Source organism: Podarcis muralis, chromosome W, assembly GCF_964188315.1.
Source record: "Podarcis muralis chromosome W, rPodMur119.hap1.1, whole genome shotgun sequence".
Taxonomy (NCBI): Eukaryota; Metazoa; Chordata; class Lepidosauria; order Squamata; family Lacertidae; genus Podarcis; species Podarcis muralis.
In genome coordinates, this window is record NC_135674.1 from 15,640,696 (window position 1) to 15,658,890 (window position 18,195).

Below are 18,195 nucleotides of genomic sequence, written 5' to 3' on the forward strand. Positions count from 1 at the left end.
AAAAAAGAGGCATGCATGAAATCTAGCCCCAAACACACACACACACACACACTTTCCCCAAAGTGGTTGATGATGCAGGATATTTCCACATGCTTCTAAAATGCACATTAAATAAAATGAGAGAGAGGAGTGCACGCACTCACCTGCCAGTCTCGGAGCTGTGGAATGCAGCGACATGAAGCAGTCTGTGTCCTTCCAGGCGCCAACTCAGACCTGCCGTGCTGTTTCGTTCCCCCGGCGTCACTGCCTTCATCCAGCCGGATGCCTCTCCTGCCCAAGGGACGTGTCAGCAGCCACCCGGCGTGGGGTAGAGGCAGGACAGCCCCACTTCCTGCTGCCCACAAGGCTTTGGGGTGAGAAACACGGAGGGGCAGGAGAGTGGAGGTTGCCTTAATTGGAAAAAGCAGGCTGCTTGATGCCTGCTGAAGGGAATCCCGAAGGCGCGAAAACTTCGCGCACGCGCAGGCCCAGTAGCGAGCGGCGATGGGATGTGGGAGCTCGCTCGCTCGCCGCCCCGCGTGTGCTCGCCGAGCATGCGCAGGCCCAGCCCAGTAGCGAGCGGCGATGCGATGTAGCGAGCGGCGGTGGGGCTAGCCGGAGAAGAGAGGGTGAGCCCCCTCCGCTCCGGCCCTAAATAGGGCAAGCCACGCCCCCTCCAACCAGCCGATTGGCTGGCCAGGAGGCGTGGCCGGATGGGATTCCCCTGCTCTCGCGGGGGCTGAGATGGGATTCCCCGCTCACGTGGGGGCGGATGGGATTCCCTGCTCACAGGCCCAGTAGCGAGCAGCGATGGGATGTGGGAGCTCGCTCACTCGCTCACCGCCCCGCGTGTGCTCGCCGCCGCCGCCCCGCCTCTCACCGTCCGACTCGCCCGCCTCCCTCCCACGGAACACAAGGCAACGTTCCACGGCACATCAGTGTGCCGCGGAACACCGGTTGGGAAACACTGCTATAGACAATCCATCCTCACCTCTATCCATAGAACAGACTTTGTCCACAGTTATGGAGGAGGAGCAAGCAAGATCAGAAACTACACAAATGTATGGGGGACTGTTTGAACTCAATCAGAAGATGCACAGTGGGAAGCTGGTCATCCCGAGCGCTGAGCTGCGATTGCCCCCAGCTGAGGACCAACCAGAAACCTTCCCGATAGATAACATAATACCAAACCTACCAGATGTATCACAAACTGTTAAGCAACCTATTCTCCCACCTGTGTTCCAGGACTGCTCCAAAGCCCATCTGCAAGAAATTAACATTTTAATCCATCAACCTTCATCTCACCCTGCAAATGCTTACTTCGATATGCCGGCACCAGAGGACAGCCCAACAGAAGAAGAACTCCCGGGAACGACTTCTGGAATGCACATTCCTGTCAATGCTCTCAGACCTAGTGATCCCGCCCCTCTAATTGGCTACTTGACTTCGAAGAAGGAGCTGACAGCAGACAGTATAAGAAGCACCGACAATAGGGACCATGAGTTTTCTTTGCCTGAACTGGAATGCTCTTCTGATATTAATCCTTCTGGTGATGTAAACAAATTAAGTGGAAATGTGCTCCCTTTATTGGATTGACCATCAGTATCCGTAAATCATCGATCTTTGCAAACTCTTTCTATTATGTCCTGGAATGTAGCCGGACTTTTATGTAAATTAGCTCACCCAGATTTTATAAATTTTCTTGACTCTTGATTCTCATGATATAATCCTTTTGCAGGAAACTTGGTCTCTTAAACCTCTAGATATTCCTAATTTTATTATTTATAATTTACCCGCCACTAAAATGTCAAGAAAAGGATGCCCCAAAGCTGGTTTGATCTGTGGTATTAAACAGTCTTCTAACCTTAAAATTAATTACATTAGAAATATTGGACAGTATGCACAATTCTTATCATTTTCCAATGTTCACAAGGAAATTCTTCTTTTAAATATATATTTTCCTCCCATGGAGTCGGAAGACAGACCAGATTATTGTTGGAAATATAGTCTTTGAAGAGCTGTACTTAATACGCAGTAAATTTCCAAATATCCCCCTGATTGTAATGGGGGACACCAATGCACGAATTGGATCAGATAACACAGCTATCGATAAACGCTATGTCTCAACTCTAGCCGAAGGTGCTCCACTTCCTTTGAGAATAGGGAGAATTTCAAAGGACATTACTATTAATAAAGCGGGAGGAAAACTCTTACAATTGGTTTTAGAATTTAATCTTTCATTTTTGAATGGCTCAATATGGCATGATACTCCAGGAGATTTTACCTTCTGCTCCAAAAGGGGCAGGAGTGTAATTGACTGTTCCTTAGTCTCCTTAGAAATGTTTGATGAAGTTGCCTCTTTTACAGTTGTACCCCGCTCTGAGAGTGACCACTTTCCAATTGTTTTAGAGATATATAAAAACTCCAGAATTAATCACCCTTGTCCTCTTATTACTACTGATAAGACTAGTTATGCCAAAAGAATGTATATAAGTGATAAAAATAGGGACGGTCTATTAGCAGTATTTGATAATAACCCAGTTATTCTCGAACCTTTGGCTAACCAAAATTCGATACCTTTGGCAGATATTGATTATTTTTACAATACTATTCAGGAATTATTTTCTTCTTTTTTAAATTTCCAGTCCAGCACAAACCTTTAAATAAAAATAACTGGTTTGATAAAGAATGTATTAACCATAAGAAAGAACTTAGAACTTGTCTAAAAGACGCCTCTGTCACTAACTCCCAAGATCTCTGGAAGACCTATTTTGAAATGAAAAACGCTTTTAAGAACATGCTCCTGGGGAAAAAATCCGTGTTTTCACAAGCCAAATGGTCCAAAATTGTTACTGCATTAGAAATTAAAGATACCTGTAATGGTTGTGAGGGGTTACTTGTGCGTAAATTGCCTTCGGTTTAGTTAGTTTGCTTGCCCAACCATGCTTGGGGTCAGAGCTCTCCCTCCGTGACCTGTTAGTCACTTGCAGAATCCGTCAGTGGGCGTCTCTTAAACCTCTTCCAGCATAAAAGCTGTTTGACCCCAAGTCCCCTCCTATGTTCCCTGCGCGGAACGCGTCTGCGCAAGTGAGGGGAAGGCAGGGGCGTGCCAGCGCTCTCTCCACTGGATTCGGGTGAAGGGTCTGGGAGCCCTGTCAGCAATTCCTCCATCTCTCTCTCTTCCCTATTGGTGTTACACTGAATTCCTTCCCCCCTGCTGCTCCCCTCTCCAGCATCGTTCGGGAGCCCTGCCTCCGCTTCTCGCTCTGATGTCAGTTCCCTGACATCCACCTCCCTCCCAGGACCCCCTCCACCCCCGGCCTGACCCTGTGACGGGACCTTGTCCCCTTCTTCAGCCGACGATGCAGGGAACCCCCGAAAGGAGCTGCCGTCGTCGTCCGAGGACTCAAACCCCGCTTCCCACCCTCTCCGATTTCTCACGGGAGGGGCTTCCCAATCTGATTCCTCCTCTCCTGACGATTCTCCTCCTTCCTCTGGGGAGGCTGGAAAACCTCCGAAATCCTCCTCCTCCTCATCGGTGGTGGCAAATTGCTCCTCCCAGAATAGCTCCAGGGGTTTGGGCTTCCTTGGATACCTGTTGTGGAACTCTTCCATCAGATATTCATCATCTATTTCCTCCGCTGGAACCCACGTGTTTTCTGACTCGGGTTCCCCCTCCCAAGCCACTAGGTACTACACCTGCCGTCCTCGCCAGCGCGAGTCCAAGATCTCCATTACCTGGTGGTGGTGTTCCCTCTCTTCCAGTAGCGGGTGTGTGAGCCCTTCCCCTCCTACCCCCCGGACTCTCCGCTCCCCCCTGTACGGAGAGAGCAACGACCTATGAAATACCGGGTGGATTTTCATGCTGTCTGGCAACTTGAGCCGGAATGCCACCGGGTTCACTTGGTGTGTCACCTCAAATGGTCCCAGCCGTTTTGGCCTCAGTTTCTTACACCCGCCCTTGAAGGGTAAGCCTTGTGTGGACAACCGCACCCGGTCCCCCACCTTAATGGTCTCCCCTTCGCGGCGGCGTTTGTCTGCTTGTCTTTTGTACGCCTCCTTGGCCCTTTCCAGATTCATCTTAAGCTGCTGGTGCAGGGCTTCCATTTCTTCCACGAACTGCTCTGCGGCGGGCACGCTCCACCCTTCCTCCCCCCTCCCTGGAAAGGCCCCGGGGTAACACCCATAATTAGCCAAGAACGGGCTCATCCCCGTGGACACATGCTCCGCATTGTTATATGCAAACTCTGCCAGTGCTAGCTTTTCTACCCAATCGTTCTGTCTCTCGTTGACGTAGCAGCGCAGATATTGTTGTAAAATGCTGTTCGCCCTCTCTGCTTGCCCGTTAGTTTCCGGGTGCCTCGCCGTCGAGAATCCCACCTCCACCTGCAATAAGTTCATAAGCCTCCTCCAAAACCTCGAGGTAAATTGTTTCCCTCGGTCAGAGATAACCCTCGAAGGAGCCCCATGCAACCTGAAGATGTGATTCACGAACAACTGGGCGGTTTCCTCTGCTGTCACCGCATGAGAGCACGCTATGAAATGGCACATTTTGGTTAGCAGATCTACTACTACCATGACTGCTGTCTTCCCTCTAGATTTGGGTAAATCTGTCATGAAATCGATAGACACCACCTCCCAGGGTCTTCCCGGTGTGGGTAAGGGTTCCAGTAGTCCTGCCGGGGCTGCCCTCTCTCCCTTGGCCCTTTGGCAGCGGTCACACCCCCGTACATACTCTCGTACATCTTCCCTCACCTTTGGCCACCAAAACTCCCTGGTGACCAGTAACATGGTCTTGTGTTGTCCAAAGTGCCCTGCTGTTGGGTTGTCGTGAAGCTGTTTGAGCACCCTTTCCCGCAAGGCCTCCCCGGGCACATACATTGCTCCCTTGTAGTACAGCAGTCCTTCCCTTTCCTCAAAACCTCCCCGGTCTCCCCCAGTTCCCCTGAGTTCCCTGATTCTGGTTTGGGCGAATTCGTCCTGGCGAATTAGCTCGGTCAGTTCCCGTTTCCCAACCAACGCTCCCCCACAAACCCATCGTTCCTCAGGGAACACGTGTCGAGCTTCTGGTGGTCCTTCTCCTTCCATGTACTCCGGTTTTCGGGAAAGCGCGTCTGCTCTCACGTTCTCTTCTCCTGGCACATACTTGATCTCAAAGAAGAACTTGGAGAACTCCTGAGCCCACCGAATCTGTCTCTGGTTGAGAACTCGCGCTGTTCTCCAGTATTCCAAGTTCTTGTGATCAGTGCAAACCTGAATCTTGTGCTGAGCCCCTATTAGGATATGTCTCCACTGGCGGAATGCCGCATAAATAGCTAACAGTTCGCGATCATACACCGTGTAATTCATTTCTGATTTATTCAGCTTCCTTGAGAAGAAGGCGCACGGCCTCCAGGTGTGTTGGCCCCGTCCCGGCTGGAGTAATACCGCGCCTATGGCTTTGTCCGATGCGTGTTTTTTTTGTCCACAAAGAACACAGGGCTGCCTCCCACTGCCTTAGATTCTCTTATAAACCCCCTTTTCAGGTTTTTGTCTATAAAGTCTCGCAACTCCTGCATCTCTCGGTCCGACATGGCATACAGCTTACCCACCGGCAGCTGCGCCCCAGGGAGTAGGTTGATTTGGCAGTCGAAGGGTCTATGTGGCGGCAGCCTGTCTGCTTCCTTCTCGCTGAAGACCTCTTGTAAGTCCGCATACTGTGGCGGCACTTCTGCACTCTGCTTCAGTGTAGTTGCTGCCACTCTGGCCAATCTCACCCTGGGCTTCACTCCCCCTAGACAGTGTTCCAAACAGTGCGCTGACCCAAAGGTGACTGTCCGTTGATGCCAAGCCACCACTGGATCATGTAGCACTAGCCAGCTCATGCCCAGTATTATAGGGGGTCCCGCCAGTGTGGCCACGTGAAAGGCAATGGTTTCTGTGTGCCTGGACACACTCATCCTCATTGGCGGGGTTTGATGTGTTACCTCCCCTCCCAGCAGCTCCCTGCCATCTATTGTGGTCACTTGGAGTGGGAAATCAAGTGGCAGCAGTTGCTCCAGTGCAACTGGTGCTCCAGTGCAAACTCCTTACTAAAAAAATTACAGGAGCTGCCTGAGTCCAGCATTGCCTTCACCTTGACTGGGTGTCCATTCGGGAGTTCTAGCACCACCTCTATCGCTATAGAGACCTTGGGTGGGTCCGGTTGGGGCACTTCTATTATCTGTTCGCTTGGCTGCTGCGCCCCCCTGTGGGCAGTCAAGCGCTGGCGTTTCCCTGCACCTTCTCCTCTGCCCCCTCTTCCTCATTTCCAGCGGCTCCCACCATCCCTTGCCAAGCCTTTCTTTGTGGACAGACCCTGGCAAAGTGTCCTGGCCGTTGGCAGAGGAAACATTTCTTGGTGCTTTTCCCAGCCTTTCCTTCCCTTTTGCCTCCTTGTTGGGCGCTCGGAACCTCGCGTGCGCGCGCCCCATCAATTTCCATTGGCACCACGCCGTCGGGAGGCTGCTTTGGCATCTCAGGAATGCGGTAGTCAAGGCAACGCTCTCCTCTCCCTTCCCGCCTTTCCAAAGCGCGCGCTTCCTGGCGAGCGCCTATCGCCATCGCAGCCTTTGTCAGCTGATCCATAGTCTCCGGGCGGGGCGTGCGGGAGAGTTCATCTTTGACGGTTGGGGACAACCCCTCCTCAAAAAGCATCCGTACGGGGGGGGGGGGGCTATCTAGGTCCCATTCAAGCCTGTGTATTAACATCGCAAAGCGGGACCAGTAGTCTCTAACTGAGAGATCCCCCTGTTTGCATCCCATCAGCTCCCGCTGGGTCAGACTCTCCCCCAATTGGCTCGAATACATAGCGTCCATCACCTGCAAAAACTTCCGGACGTCCTTCATGGCGGGGTTCTGCGCGGCCATTAAGGGTCTAACCCATTGCCTCGCGCTGCCCTCAAGGTGCCCCACGATATACGCCACCTGCGCTGCCTCGTCAGCAAAGTCATCCTGCTGCAGCTGCAAGGCGTACTCTATTTCTGTTCGGAATCCATTATATTCCTGGGGCTTCCCCCCAAATTTGTGTACCAGTCCTGGCACCTTCTTTGCCACTGGGGTGGGTCTAACCTGTGCGTCCTGGGTGCGCCTCTCATCCAGCCGCGCCATCAGCAGGGCTACGTGCCGTTCCAGCTCCTGGTTCCTCTTCACCAGGTCCTGCACCCCCGCAGCTTCCTCTGCTGCCCCGGTGCCTCCAGTCTGGCTCATGTTTCTCCTGCTTGCGCACAAGTAGAGTCAAGGACTGACGGATTGCTGTAATGGTTGTGAGGGGTTGCTTGTGCGTAAATTGCCTTCGGTTTAGTTAGTTTGCTTGCCCAACCATGCTTGGGGTCAGAGCTCTCCCTCCGTGACCTGTTAGTCACTTGCAGAATCCGTCAGTGGGTGTCTCTTAAACCTCTTCCAGCATAAAAGCTGTTTGACCCCAAGTCTCCTCCTATGTTCCCTGCGCGGAACGCGTCTGCGCAAGTGAGGGGAAGGCAGGGGTGTGCCAGCGCTCTCTCCACTGGATTCGGGTGAAGGGTCTGGGAGCCCTGTCACCAATTCCTCCATCTCCCTCTCTTCCCTATTGGTGTTACACTGAATTCCTTCCCCCCTGCTGCTCCCCTCTCCAGCATTGTTCGGGAGCCCTGCCTCCGCTTCTCGCTCTGATGTCAGTTCCCTGACAATACCAAAACTTTTGTCACTCTTTTCAATAAAAGATACCACTGATTTCCCTAATATAAGTGATGACGCTTGGATTACGCATTTTACTGCTGTTTTCTACGATTCCCAAGTTTTTAAGAAGGAAATTTTTAACTCTTCTTCAGCAATAACCACACAATTTCAAATTACTGTTGCGATGGAAAGGATAATTCTTTCGTTTAACCAAGGAAAATCTCCAGGTATGGATGGCATCTCAATAGACCTGCTGAGATTAAATGTGGAATGGTGGGCCACTAATCTTGTCCCGCTCTTTAACTCTATCACTCAGGCTTGGTACCTAAATCGTGGAATAACTCAATAGTGGTGCTGATTTTTTAAAAAAGGTGATAGGAATTGCCAAGAGAATTACAGGCCTATTAGTTTGTTACCATGCATAAGCAAAATCTATGCCAAATCCCTGCTTATTAAACTGGAAGACTGGATGCTTGCAAAAGGTCTACCTGGTAAGGAACAAGCTGGTTTCAAGGCAGGCTCTTCAACTCTTGACCAGTGTCTAGTGTTAAGTCATCTTGTGGACAAATATGTCTTGAGAAACAAACAAAGACTCTTTGTGGCATTTGTAGATTTAAAAAGTGCCTTTGATTTTGTTGATCGTAATAAATTGTGGTCCAAATTGGAATACCTTGGTATTGACCCATACCTGCTTACATTGATTAAAAGTCTACACTCTGGTAACCAAATATAAGTTAAAGTTTCAAAAGGTGGTAGACTTATAGGTCCAATTCTGAATAACCGAGGAGTTAGGCAAGGCTGTATCTTGGCCCCTACCCTATTTAATCTCTTTTTATCTGACCTCCCATTATTTCTTCAAAATGCAACCACTCATATTCCTTATTTAAACAATATCCCAGTTTTTTTATTACTTTTTTATCTCACTTTCTTCTTTGGGTTTAAAAAAATTACTTAAGTGTTTCTCAAATTTTTGCTCTCTTAATAACCTCAACATTAACTATGATAAGACAAAAATTATGCAATTTACAAAGAGAGGAAACCCAAAAAATTGGATTATCAATGGACATCTAATACAAGAAGTTAAGCATTTTAATTATCTGGGAATAGTATTTAAAAATAACATGAATTAGAACACACATATCTGTGCTGCAATAGCTAAGGCTAAAGTGACAGCTCACCATATTAAATCTTCTTTTTCCCCCCCTGTAGGAAATAGATATATTCCAGCTGTATTGCAAGTGATTGATATGAAACTTTGTGCCCAACTTTTATATGACACCCCAGTGTGGATTTCAGGTGACCTCAAGAGGTTGGATAAATTTCATGCATCCCTTCTGAGGTCATTATTAGGACTTGCAAATTCTGTAAAATATGAATCAATATGTTGTGAGTTGGGAATACCTCCTTTATCAGTAAGAGTATGGCTGTTGTTGTTGTTGTTTAGTCGTTTAGTCGTGTCCGACTCTTCGTGACCCCATGGACCAGAGCACGCCAGGCACTCCTGTCTTCCACTGCCTCCCGCAGTTTGGTCAGGCTCATGTTTGTAGCTTCGAGAACACTATCCAACCATCTCATCCTCTGTCGTCCCCTTCTCCTAGTGCCCTTCATCTTTCCCAACATCAGGGTCTTTTCCAGGGAGTCTTCTCTTCTCATGAGGTGGCCACAGTATTGGAGCCTCAACTTCACGATCTGTCCTTCCAGTGAGCACTCAGGTCTGATTTCCTTAAGAATGGATGCGTTTGATCTTCTTGCAGTCCATGGGACTCTCAACAGTCTCCTCCAGCACCATAATTCAAAAGCATCAATTCTTCGGCGATCAGCCTTCTTTATGGTCCAGCTCTCACTTCCATACATCACTACTGGGAAAACCATGGCTTTAACTATACGGACCTTTGTTGGTAAGGTGATGTCTCTACTTTTTAAGATGTTGTCTAGATTTGCCATCGCCTTTCTCCCAAGGAGCAGGCGTCTTTTAATTTCGTGACTGCTGTCACCATCTGCATTGATCATGGAGCCCAAGAAAATAAAATCTCTCACTGCCTCCATTTCTTCCCCTTCTATTTGCCAGGAGGTGATGGGACCAGTGGCCATGATCTTCATTTTTTTGATGTTGAGCTTCAGACCATATTTTGCGCTCTCCTCTTTCACCCTCATTAAAAGGTTCTTTAATTCCTCCTCACTTTCTGCCATCAAGGTTGTGTCATCTGCATATCTGAGGTTGTTGATATTTCTTCCGGCGATCTTAATTCCGGCTTGGGATTCATCCAGCCCAGCCTTTCGCATGATGAATTCTGCATATAAGTTAAATAAGCAGGGGGACAATATACAGCCTTGTCGTACTCCTTTCCCAATTTTGAACCAATCAGTTGTTCCATATCCAGTTCTAACTGTAGCTTCTTGTCCCACATAGAGATTTCTCAGGAGACAGATGAGGTGATCAGGCACTCCCATTTCTTTAAGAACTTGCCATAGTTTGCTGTGGTCGACACAGTCAAAGGCTAAGAGTATGGCTAAGAACCTTGAAATATTGGATCGTCTTGCATTATAGAGACCTATCTCCTAATTCTCTCCTTTACGACCTCTTAAGTGATAATGTAATTTATAATTTATCATTGATTTGTAGGAGAAAATTGAATTTGATAGGGCTTAATCTAACTGACTTTGAAAATTCTGACCCCAAAGATGCTTGGGAAATTATCAGGAAGAAACTTACAAAAAAAAGTGTTCTCTCCACTCTCGAGGTTGTAAAGCACAGCACTTGCTCTCCTCTGTATTTAAATCTCCCTTTGTGTAGAGATTTTCAAAAGGGATACATGACAAATCTGAAGAATCATGAATTGTGCAGGCTGTTTATGTCAGCCAGATTTAATATGTTTCCCTCGATGATAGTGAGAGGAAGATATTTAGCTCTCCCAGAAGCAGAGCATCTCTGCAAATGTAGTAAACAGGAACCTGATACTTTGGAGCATATCTTCTTTTCTTGTGATTTTGGCATTTTTGCCATAAGACAATTATTAGAGGCCTTACAACTCAATAGGCTGTAATAGTGGCTGAATTTTTGAGTGCTGTCCATGTAGAAAGACTGGGTCATTATAAAGAGAATCAATAGTTCTTAACTTATCGGGGATTCGGTAGTTCTGTATTGTATTATTTATGCAAATTGATTTTCTCTTGAGTTAAAGATCTGACCGGGACAAACCTTGTTATGTTGAGCTCGTATGTTGCACAATTTGTATACGGTGTCTGTTTGATAATGTGTGGTCTGCTATGCCTAATAAAGGATCTTGATGAATATATATGGAAATAAGTATTACAAAACAGCAACTAAGGTAACTGGAGAGGTACTTTATTATAAGAACAGACAGAGAAGAATAACAGAGGAGGTTCACCGTGTGAAGATTTATACAAGTTGTGCTGAGAGACCTTACAGCGGGAGTAGTGAAGAGGTTTGAAACGTATTAGCGAGACCAAACCACCACGTTGAAAACGTAAAGTGCAGAAGGGAGAGACTGAGAGACAATAAACAACAGCAAGGACGTGGCAGAGAAGCAGGTGAGAAAGGGACGTTCGAGAAGGGAATTGGGAGGAGGAAAGGAACGGAACTTATAGAGGAAAGGACAGAAGGGATAGAAAACGCAGACGGAGGGAGGATAAGGAGTGAGACAAAGGAAAGACGACGTGGGAGGAGGCAGGACATCGTGGGATCGCGCAGAAGGCAGGAGACAATTAAAAGGGAAACTTTTGGAAGCAGGAAATTAGAAGGGGGAACAGACAGAGGAGAAGCGGAGGAACAGAGGAGGGAAGAAAATGGTGGAGCGGTGCTGAATCACTGTGTTCAGGAAAGAATAACAGGAAGGAGTATAAGGACTACAACCATAGAGAAAACACACAGAAACTTAGAAACCCCAAGAGAAGTCAAGTGAAACAGGAGCAACAGCGCCACCTGGGGGTGGGGGGGAAATAATAATATAACTTTAAACTGATTCTCTTTATACCATTGTCATTACCCACTCTATATCACATAGCACTTTCTACAATAATCTAAAACTTAAGAGCAGTAAACTTAGAACTCCATTAAGTCTAATAGGCGCATAAAGGGGACAAATAAATTAAAACTTGTGTGTCTTCAATTAAGGAAAAAATATTAAGGAAGGGGAAAATTATAAAAATAAGTCCAAGTTAATTCTCAGACAGGAATAAAAGAGAACAGTAAATAGCATTTTCATAATAAAATAAATTTAAAAAGAATGGAATAATAATTAATTGGCACCCTTTCAAGGAAGACTCACCAATTAACCAACATCACATGTAAGAGAATTTATAGGAAGAATTTAGCAGAAACAATGGATCAAGAGGAAGCCAGAACCTTACAAAGCTCTGGTTCTGCTTCTCAATCTCCCCTCTTTTCTTGTTTTCTCGAATAGCAATTTTGGGTAGAACAATGATTCCAGGATGAGTGTGAGAAACAAGCAAGCAACAATTACATCAACTCTTGGCTCACAATTAAGAAGACAATCGCTAGTTGAATCAGATCCAAACGCGAACATTAAAGAGGTGTTAGTAAAAATGGATAAGACTCTAAATGATAAACTGGATGCAATGGATTTAAAGATCGAACAAATGGACATTAACATTGAAAAAAATGCAAAGATAACTAAAGAATTATCATATCAAATAAAGGACCTGGCAAAAAAATATAAGGATATGGACAAAACGGTACATGATCTCAAGACAAGAGTTAACAAACAAGAAAAAACAATTAAGAAATTATCATCAAATAATATGAAAACAAAAGAAATCCAAGAGACAATGAAGGTAGAAACACAGGAATTAAGGATATTTCATGAAGAGGTCCTGGACCAAATTGTGATGCTTGAAATGCATCAGAGAGAATTTATTCTCCGTCTGAGAGGTGTCCTGGAGGTACAGGAGGAAGAGATTGAGCAGGAACTGATCCAGGAAATTGGAAAATGGCTGGAAGTACAAGAAGATGAGCTGTTGATGGACATTGATAAGATTTTTAGAATCAAATCAGATAACACAAAGTCCTACAAGGGACCAGGCGACTGCTTGATCTTTTTGAATTCAAGGCTCTTGAAAGATAAGATATTATTGAAAACAAGACAGAGGAAATTAATAGAAGACAAAAGCATTAAAATATTTAAAGAATTGCCCAAGAGAATTTTGAAGAAAAGACAGAATTACGAACCGCTGACTGAAGTACTGAATAGGAATGTGATTCGATTCAGGTGGGAATTCCCTGAGGGGTTAACCTTTACCTTTAAAGACAGGAAGAAATCTATCAGATCTGTAGACGATCTGTCAAAGTTCTGGGAAAAACACAGGAATTAGGAGGTCTCCCCGAGAAGACGTCAACAGGGGCCAACCCCGTAAAAAATCAAAAATCAAAAGTAATTGTGATTATTTTAGATATATCCAATAAATTTGTATAGTAGCTTAATCTCACATTAACATCCTCCTTTTCTTCTTCTTTTTCTTCTTGCTTATTTTGTCTTTTTTAGACAACCTATTAAGGATTGCTTATAAATGAATTTGAAAATAATATATTGGAATGTGAATGGGTTAAATGATAAAGGAAAGGGATAAGATTGAACATATTTTGAGGGGGGGAAATGGGACGTGATCTATTTACAAGAAACGCACGTAGCGAGAAAAAAGGAAATTTTTTATTAATAAACGATTGGGACAGGAATTTATAACTTCAGATGTGAAGAAAAAAAGAGGAGTGGTAATGTATGTGAATACTAAATTCCAAGCAAGACAAATATTTAAGAATGAAGAGGGAAGATTATTGGGGTAAAATTAACAAAGGGTAAAGAGCAATTAGTTTTAGTGGGATTATACGCCCCCAGTGGAAATAAAACAAACTATTTCAAACAGGTAGAGGAGAAGCTATTAGAATATAATAATGAAGAGTTTGTATTGATGGGTGACTTCAACGGAGTCACCTCATTGGAATTTGATAGAACAAAAAAGGAAAGAATAATTAAAAAGGGGAGATTACAGCATTCTTTTTTCCAGTTGGTGGAGAATTTTAATTTTCAGGATGCCTGGAGGTATAAAAATCCATTGGAAAGACAATACACACATTTTTCAGAATCTCACAAATTGGCAGGCAGAATAGATGTCATTTGGATTACTAATAATCTGATCCCAACAATCAAGAAAATAGAAATCCTGTCTAAGACAATAAGAGATCACAACCCAGTAATTATGGAATCAGAAAGTAAAAAGAGATGGAAGAGAAGAAGGAGATTAAATGAAACATTACTGAATGACAAAAGTATAGTAAAGCAAGCACAGGAATTATTAAAAGAATTTTTTGAATTAAATAAAAAACAAGATACCAATATTAGAAATACTTGGGATGCCAGTAAAGCTTATATAAGAGGTTATTATATACAACAGAACGCAGTAAAGAGGAAATTGCAAGAGAGAAAATTAGAAGAATTAAGAGCAGAAATAGCCAGTAATGAAAAATCACTAGCAAGAAACCCAAAAAATAGTGTGGTACTTCATAAAATCAAACTATTCCAAACACTGACATCAACGGTAATTGGAGAAGAAATCAAGAATAACATAAAATGGATGAAACAGAGATCATTTGAATCAGCAAACAAACCGGGCAAGATGCTTGCATGGCAACTTAAAAAGAGACAGAAGGAAGTATTAATAGATAAAATAAAAGTGGATGAGAAAAACATAGATGAGCCAGAAAAGATAAATAAATGTTTTGTAAGATATTTCCAAAAGTTGTATAAAGAGGGGAACGAAACAGAAAAAGAGGTATCAGAATATTTGCAAGAAAAATGGTCACCAAAAATCGTAAAGGACAAATTAGCATATTTAAATGCCCCAGTATATCCAATGGAGGTGCATGAAGCCATTTTAAAAGCAAAACCAGGAAAATCACCAGGCCTGGATGGTCTCACGGCATTACATTACAAAAAATTGGAGAAGGTGATAGAAACTCCCATGAAGCAATTGATAAACAGCGTATTGAAGGAAGGGAAAACCCCAGAATCGTGGAAATTGGCACATATCATAGTAATCCCCAAACAAGAGAAAAATAAAGAAAATAATAATTATAGACCAATATCTCTGCTAAACAATGATTTAAAATGATAAAAATGATAAAATTTATGCAGATATATTAGCCCAGAGATTGAGAATAGTGTTGAATGAATATATCCACTGAGATCAGACAGGATTCCTCCCTGGGAGGAGGATGCGGGATAATATGAGATTAGTGATGCCATAGAATATCTAGACATGAACCCAGGGAAAGCGGCAGCCTTCATCTTAATTGATGCCGAAAAGGCTTTTGATAATTTTCATGGAGATTTCTGGGGAAATTACTGGAAAAATTGGAATTGGGAATATCAATTTTAAATGGAATAAGAGCAATATACCAAGATCAGAAGGCAAATGTTATAATAAATGGCAATATGATGAAATATTTCTCAATACAGAAAGGAACGAGACAGGGGTGCCTGCTTTCCCCGTTATTATTTATATTAAGATTGGAAGTGCTTAACGAGATTATCAGAAAAGAGAAGGAAATAAAACGCATAACATTAAGGGGAAGTGTTTATAAAATTAGGGCAATTGCAGATGATATGATTGTGATGGTGGAAAATCCAATTAATAGTATAAAGAAACTTTAAGACAAAATGGAAGAATTTGGAAAAGTGGCAGGATTTAGATTAAATAAAGAAAAAACGAAAATGATGGTTAAAACTATGGATAATCAGAGCAAAAAGGATTTAGAAGAAGCAACCGGATTGCAAATAGTGAAAAAAGCAAAATATTTGGGGATTTACTTAACAATGAAAAATATAAATTTGTTTGATCAAAATGATGTTAAAACGTGGAAAGAAATAAAACAGCACTTAGAGAATTGGTAACGATTAAAATTATCATTATGGGGCAGGATTTCGGTAATAAAAATGAATAGTTTACCAAAATCATTGTTTTTGTTCCAAATGATACCGATAATTAGTAAACTGGATATTTTTGAAAAATGGAGGAAAGATATATCCCAATTTATATGGTTAGGGAAGAAGCCACGTATGAAATTCAAACTATTATCAGACATGAAAGAAAGGGGAGGGTTTGGTTTACCAGATTTTAAGTTGTATTACCAAGCAGTTTGCTTTGAATGGATTAAGGACTGGGTTACACTAATGAATATGGATATATTAGATTTGGAAGGGTGGAATAATCACTATGGATGACACGCCTATCTAATTTATGATCTGTAACAGTTCATAGGGACTTCCTGAATCACATAATCAGGAAGTCACTATATAAGGTTTGGAAAAGTTACCAATGGCTTGTGGAACCCAAGATTCCATTTGTGGGCATAAATCATTCGAGCAGTTGTGGTAGCATACATAAACATTTTTTCCCCTGTTTGCTGGGTCCTTCTCCATCAGTTATACCTAAAATAAAAGCTGCTGGTTTTTTCATAAAAGTTATAGTCATCATTTTTTAAAACTCATTATAAATCATTTCCCAAATAATAAATAATGAGGGTTTTTTAAACTCATTATAAATCATTTCCCAAATAAATAATAAAGTTATTTATTGACATAAACATAAACAAAAATACATACCAATTGCAAAGTATCTTTTTATAATATACTAAAACAGCTACTTAGTCTAAAAAAGAACAAAGTTATAAAGAAGAAAAGAGAAGAGGACAGACTTAAAGAGAGAGAAAGTAAGAGAAAAGGGAAAGAGAGAAAAAACTAAAGAAATGTAGAAAAGAGTAAAATAACTTCCGGTTCTTTGTCCTGCAACTTCATATGATATTCATTTGTTAAAATCCAACCATTCTGTGTTCTGCAAACCAGTACTTTTTCTATCTTCAAATCCTGATATTACAAGTTCGTTTTCTTTAAGGTTGCCATATTTCAAAAAGTAAAAACCAGGACCCCAAAAATTGTTGAGCTTCTCTCCCCTCCCCCGACAAACTACAAAGCACCACATTTCAGAAATCCCACACACACACACCCGACATCAATTCCACCTTTGAAATTCTGGTAATGTCCAGGAAAATCCAGATATATGGCAGCCCTAATTTTCTTATCATGCAAATTTCTGACAAATGTCATAAATATTTTTCTCTCTCTAATTAAGCATGTTAACTTGGCTATCTCAGCCAGATCCAATAATTTTATCAGCCATTCTTCTATAGTGGGTAGTGCTGTAACTTCCCATCTTTATTCGTAAAGCACACTTGCTGCTGTAATCATATATTGGAGTAATCTTCCATAATCCTGTTCTAATTGTGTATCCATTAGCTCTAAGAGAGAAAGTTCTGGCTTAAATTGAATATTAGCCTTTTAAAATCTTCTGTATATATTTATGTATGTATGCATGTATGTATATATGTATTTGCAACCAATTTTTTAAAGCTTTTTTTACATGTCCACTGGCATGATAAAAATGTCCCTTCATGTTCTTGGCATTTCCAGCAAACGTTTGAAACATCTGTCTTTTACAGGTTTTATTTTGGTGCAAAACTATTTACAGTCCAGAACCCCAAAGTTCATGTCTGCCTCAATCGCTAGCAGAATCCGGGAGTGCTTCTTTCCTGGACCTCCCCCAACATAACAGTCTCGTTACTCCCAGCCGTTTCCTTCCCTCTTTGTGCTTTAGACTTCTGCGCAGGGTGGGCGAGGGAAGGGGCGTGCTTCCCTCCTGGCCGGCTTTGCCAGACGTGGTGCTGAGGCTCCATGCAGCATCCTCTGGTCCCTTCCTCTCTTCCCCACTGGAGCTGGGGCTTTCCTCATCACCGGAAGAGGAAGTGCTTCGCAAGATTTTCGGAGGCTCCCTGTAAACACAACTGCCCCTCTGTTTCCCACCCCTGTTCTGATGGCAGTCCCCTGACAATCTTTATGCATTCTGAATAGTTTCTCAGGAGTTAAATACCAGATATTATTATTTTATAAAAATTCTCTTTAAGATTGTAACACAATGTAATTTTTAAACCCCTTAGTTCACATATGTTCCCACTTTTCCCACTGGATCTTGAAGTCCTTTCTACAGATCCATCATATCTGATGTTAGGTGGGGAGAGAGTAGGCGGTGGTAGACTTTCATTCTTTTACATAGTGTATGTGCAAGATTTCTGTGACTGTGTCACTTGGGTAGGTTCTCTTTTTATTCACTTACTAGTTTTCATTGGAATTGAGAGAGGCTGTGGGGCCTAGGGCATGGTTGGTTGCCTCCAGTTGGCTGCAGTGAGTTTTGCTGGCATCTGTATGAGAGGGAGGGGTTGTTGGGTCAAGTTAGCCATATTGATTCTTATGCTATCAGTGCGTTCTTGTTGGTGTCTCCTTGGGCTGTGTGTGTAATAAAGGGGAGTCACACCAGGGTGAAGGCATCGTCTTTTATTTGTCCCCGTGTTATTTTTGGCTTGTTGGTTAGCTTTTCTAGTAAGGGTGTTTCCCATACAGTTTGGTGCTGGTGGTCCATGTTCACTTGAGGCAGGTCCCTCCAGTGTCTAGCTAT

At 43.4% G+C, this 18,195-nt stretch overlaps 1 protein-coding gene across 1 annotated transcript; it reads left to right on the top strand.

The window, feature by feature from the left end:
* The first annotated feature begins 12,105 nt into the window (after positions 1-12,105).
* Positions 12,106-13,005, top strand: LOC144326308 (uncharacterized). Its single transcript, XM_077922857.1, has one exon. It carries the CDS (start codon positions 12,106-12,108, stop codon positions 13,003-13,005), a length of 900 nt encoding a protein of 299 aa, XP_077778983.1.
* Positions 13,006-18,195: the final 5,190 nt, after the last annotated feature.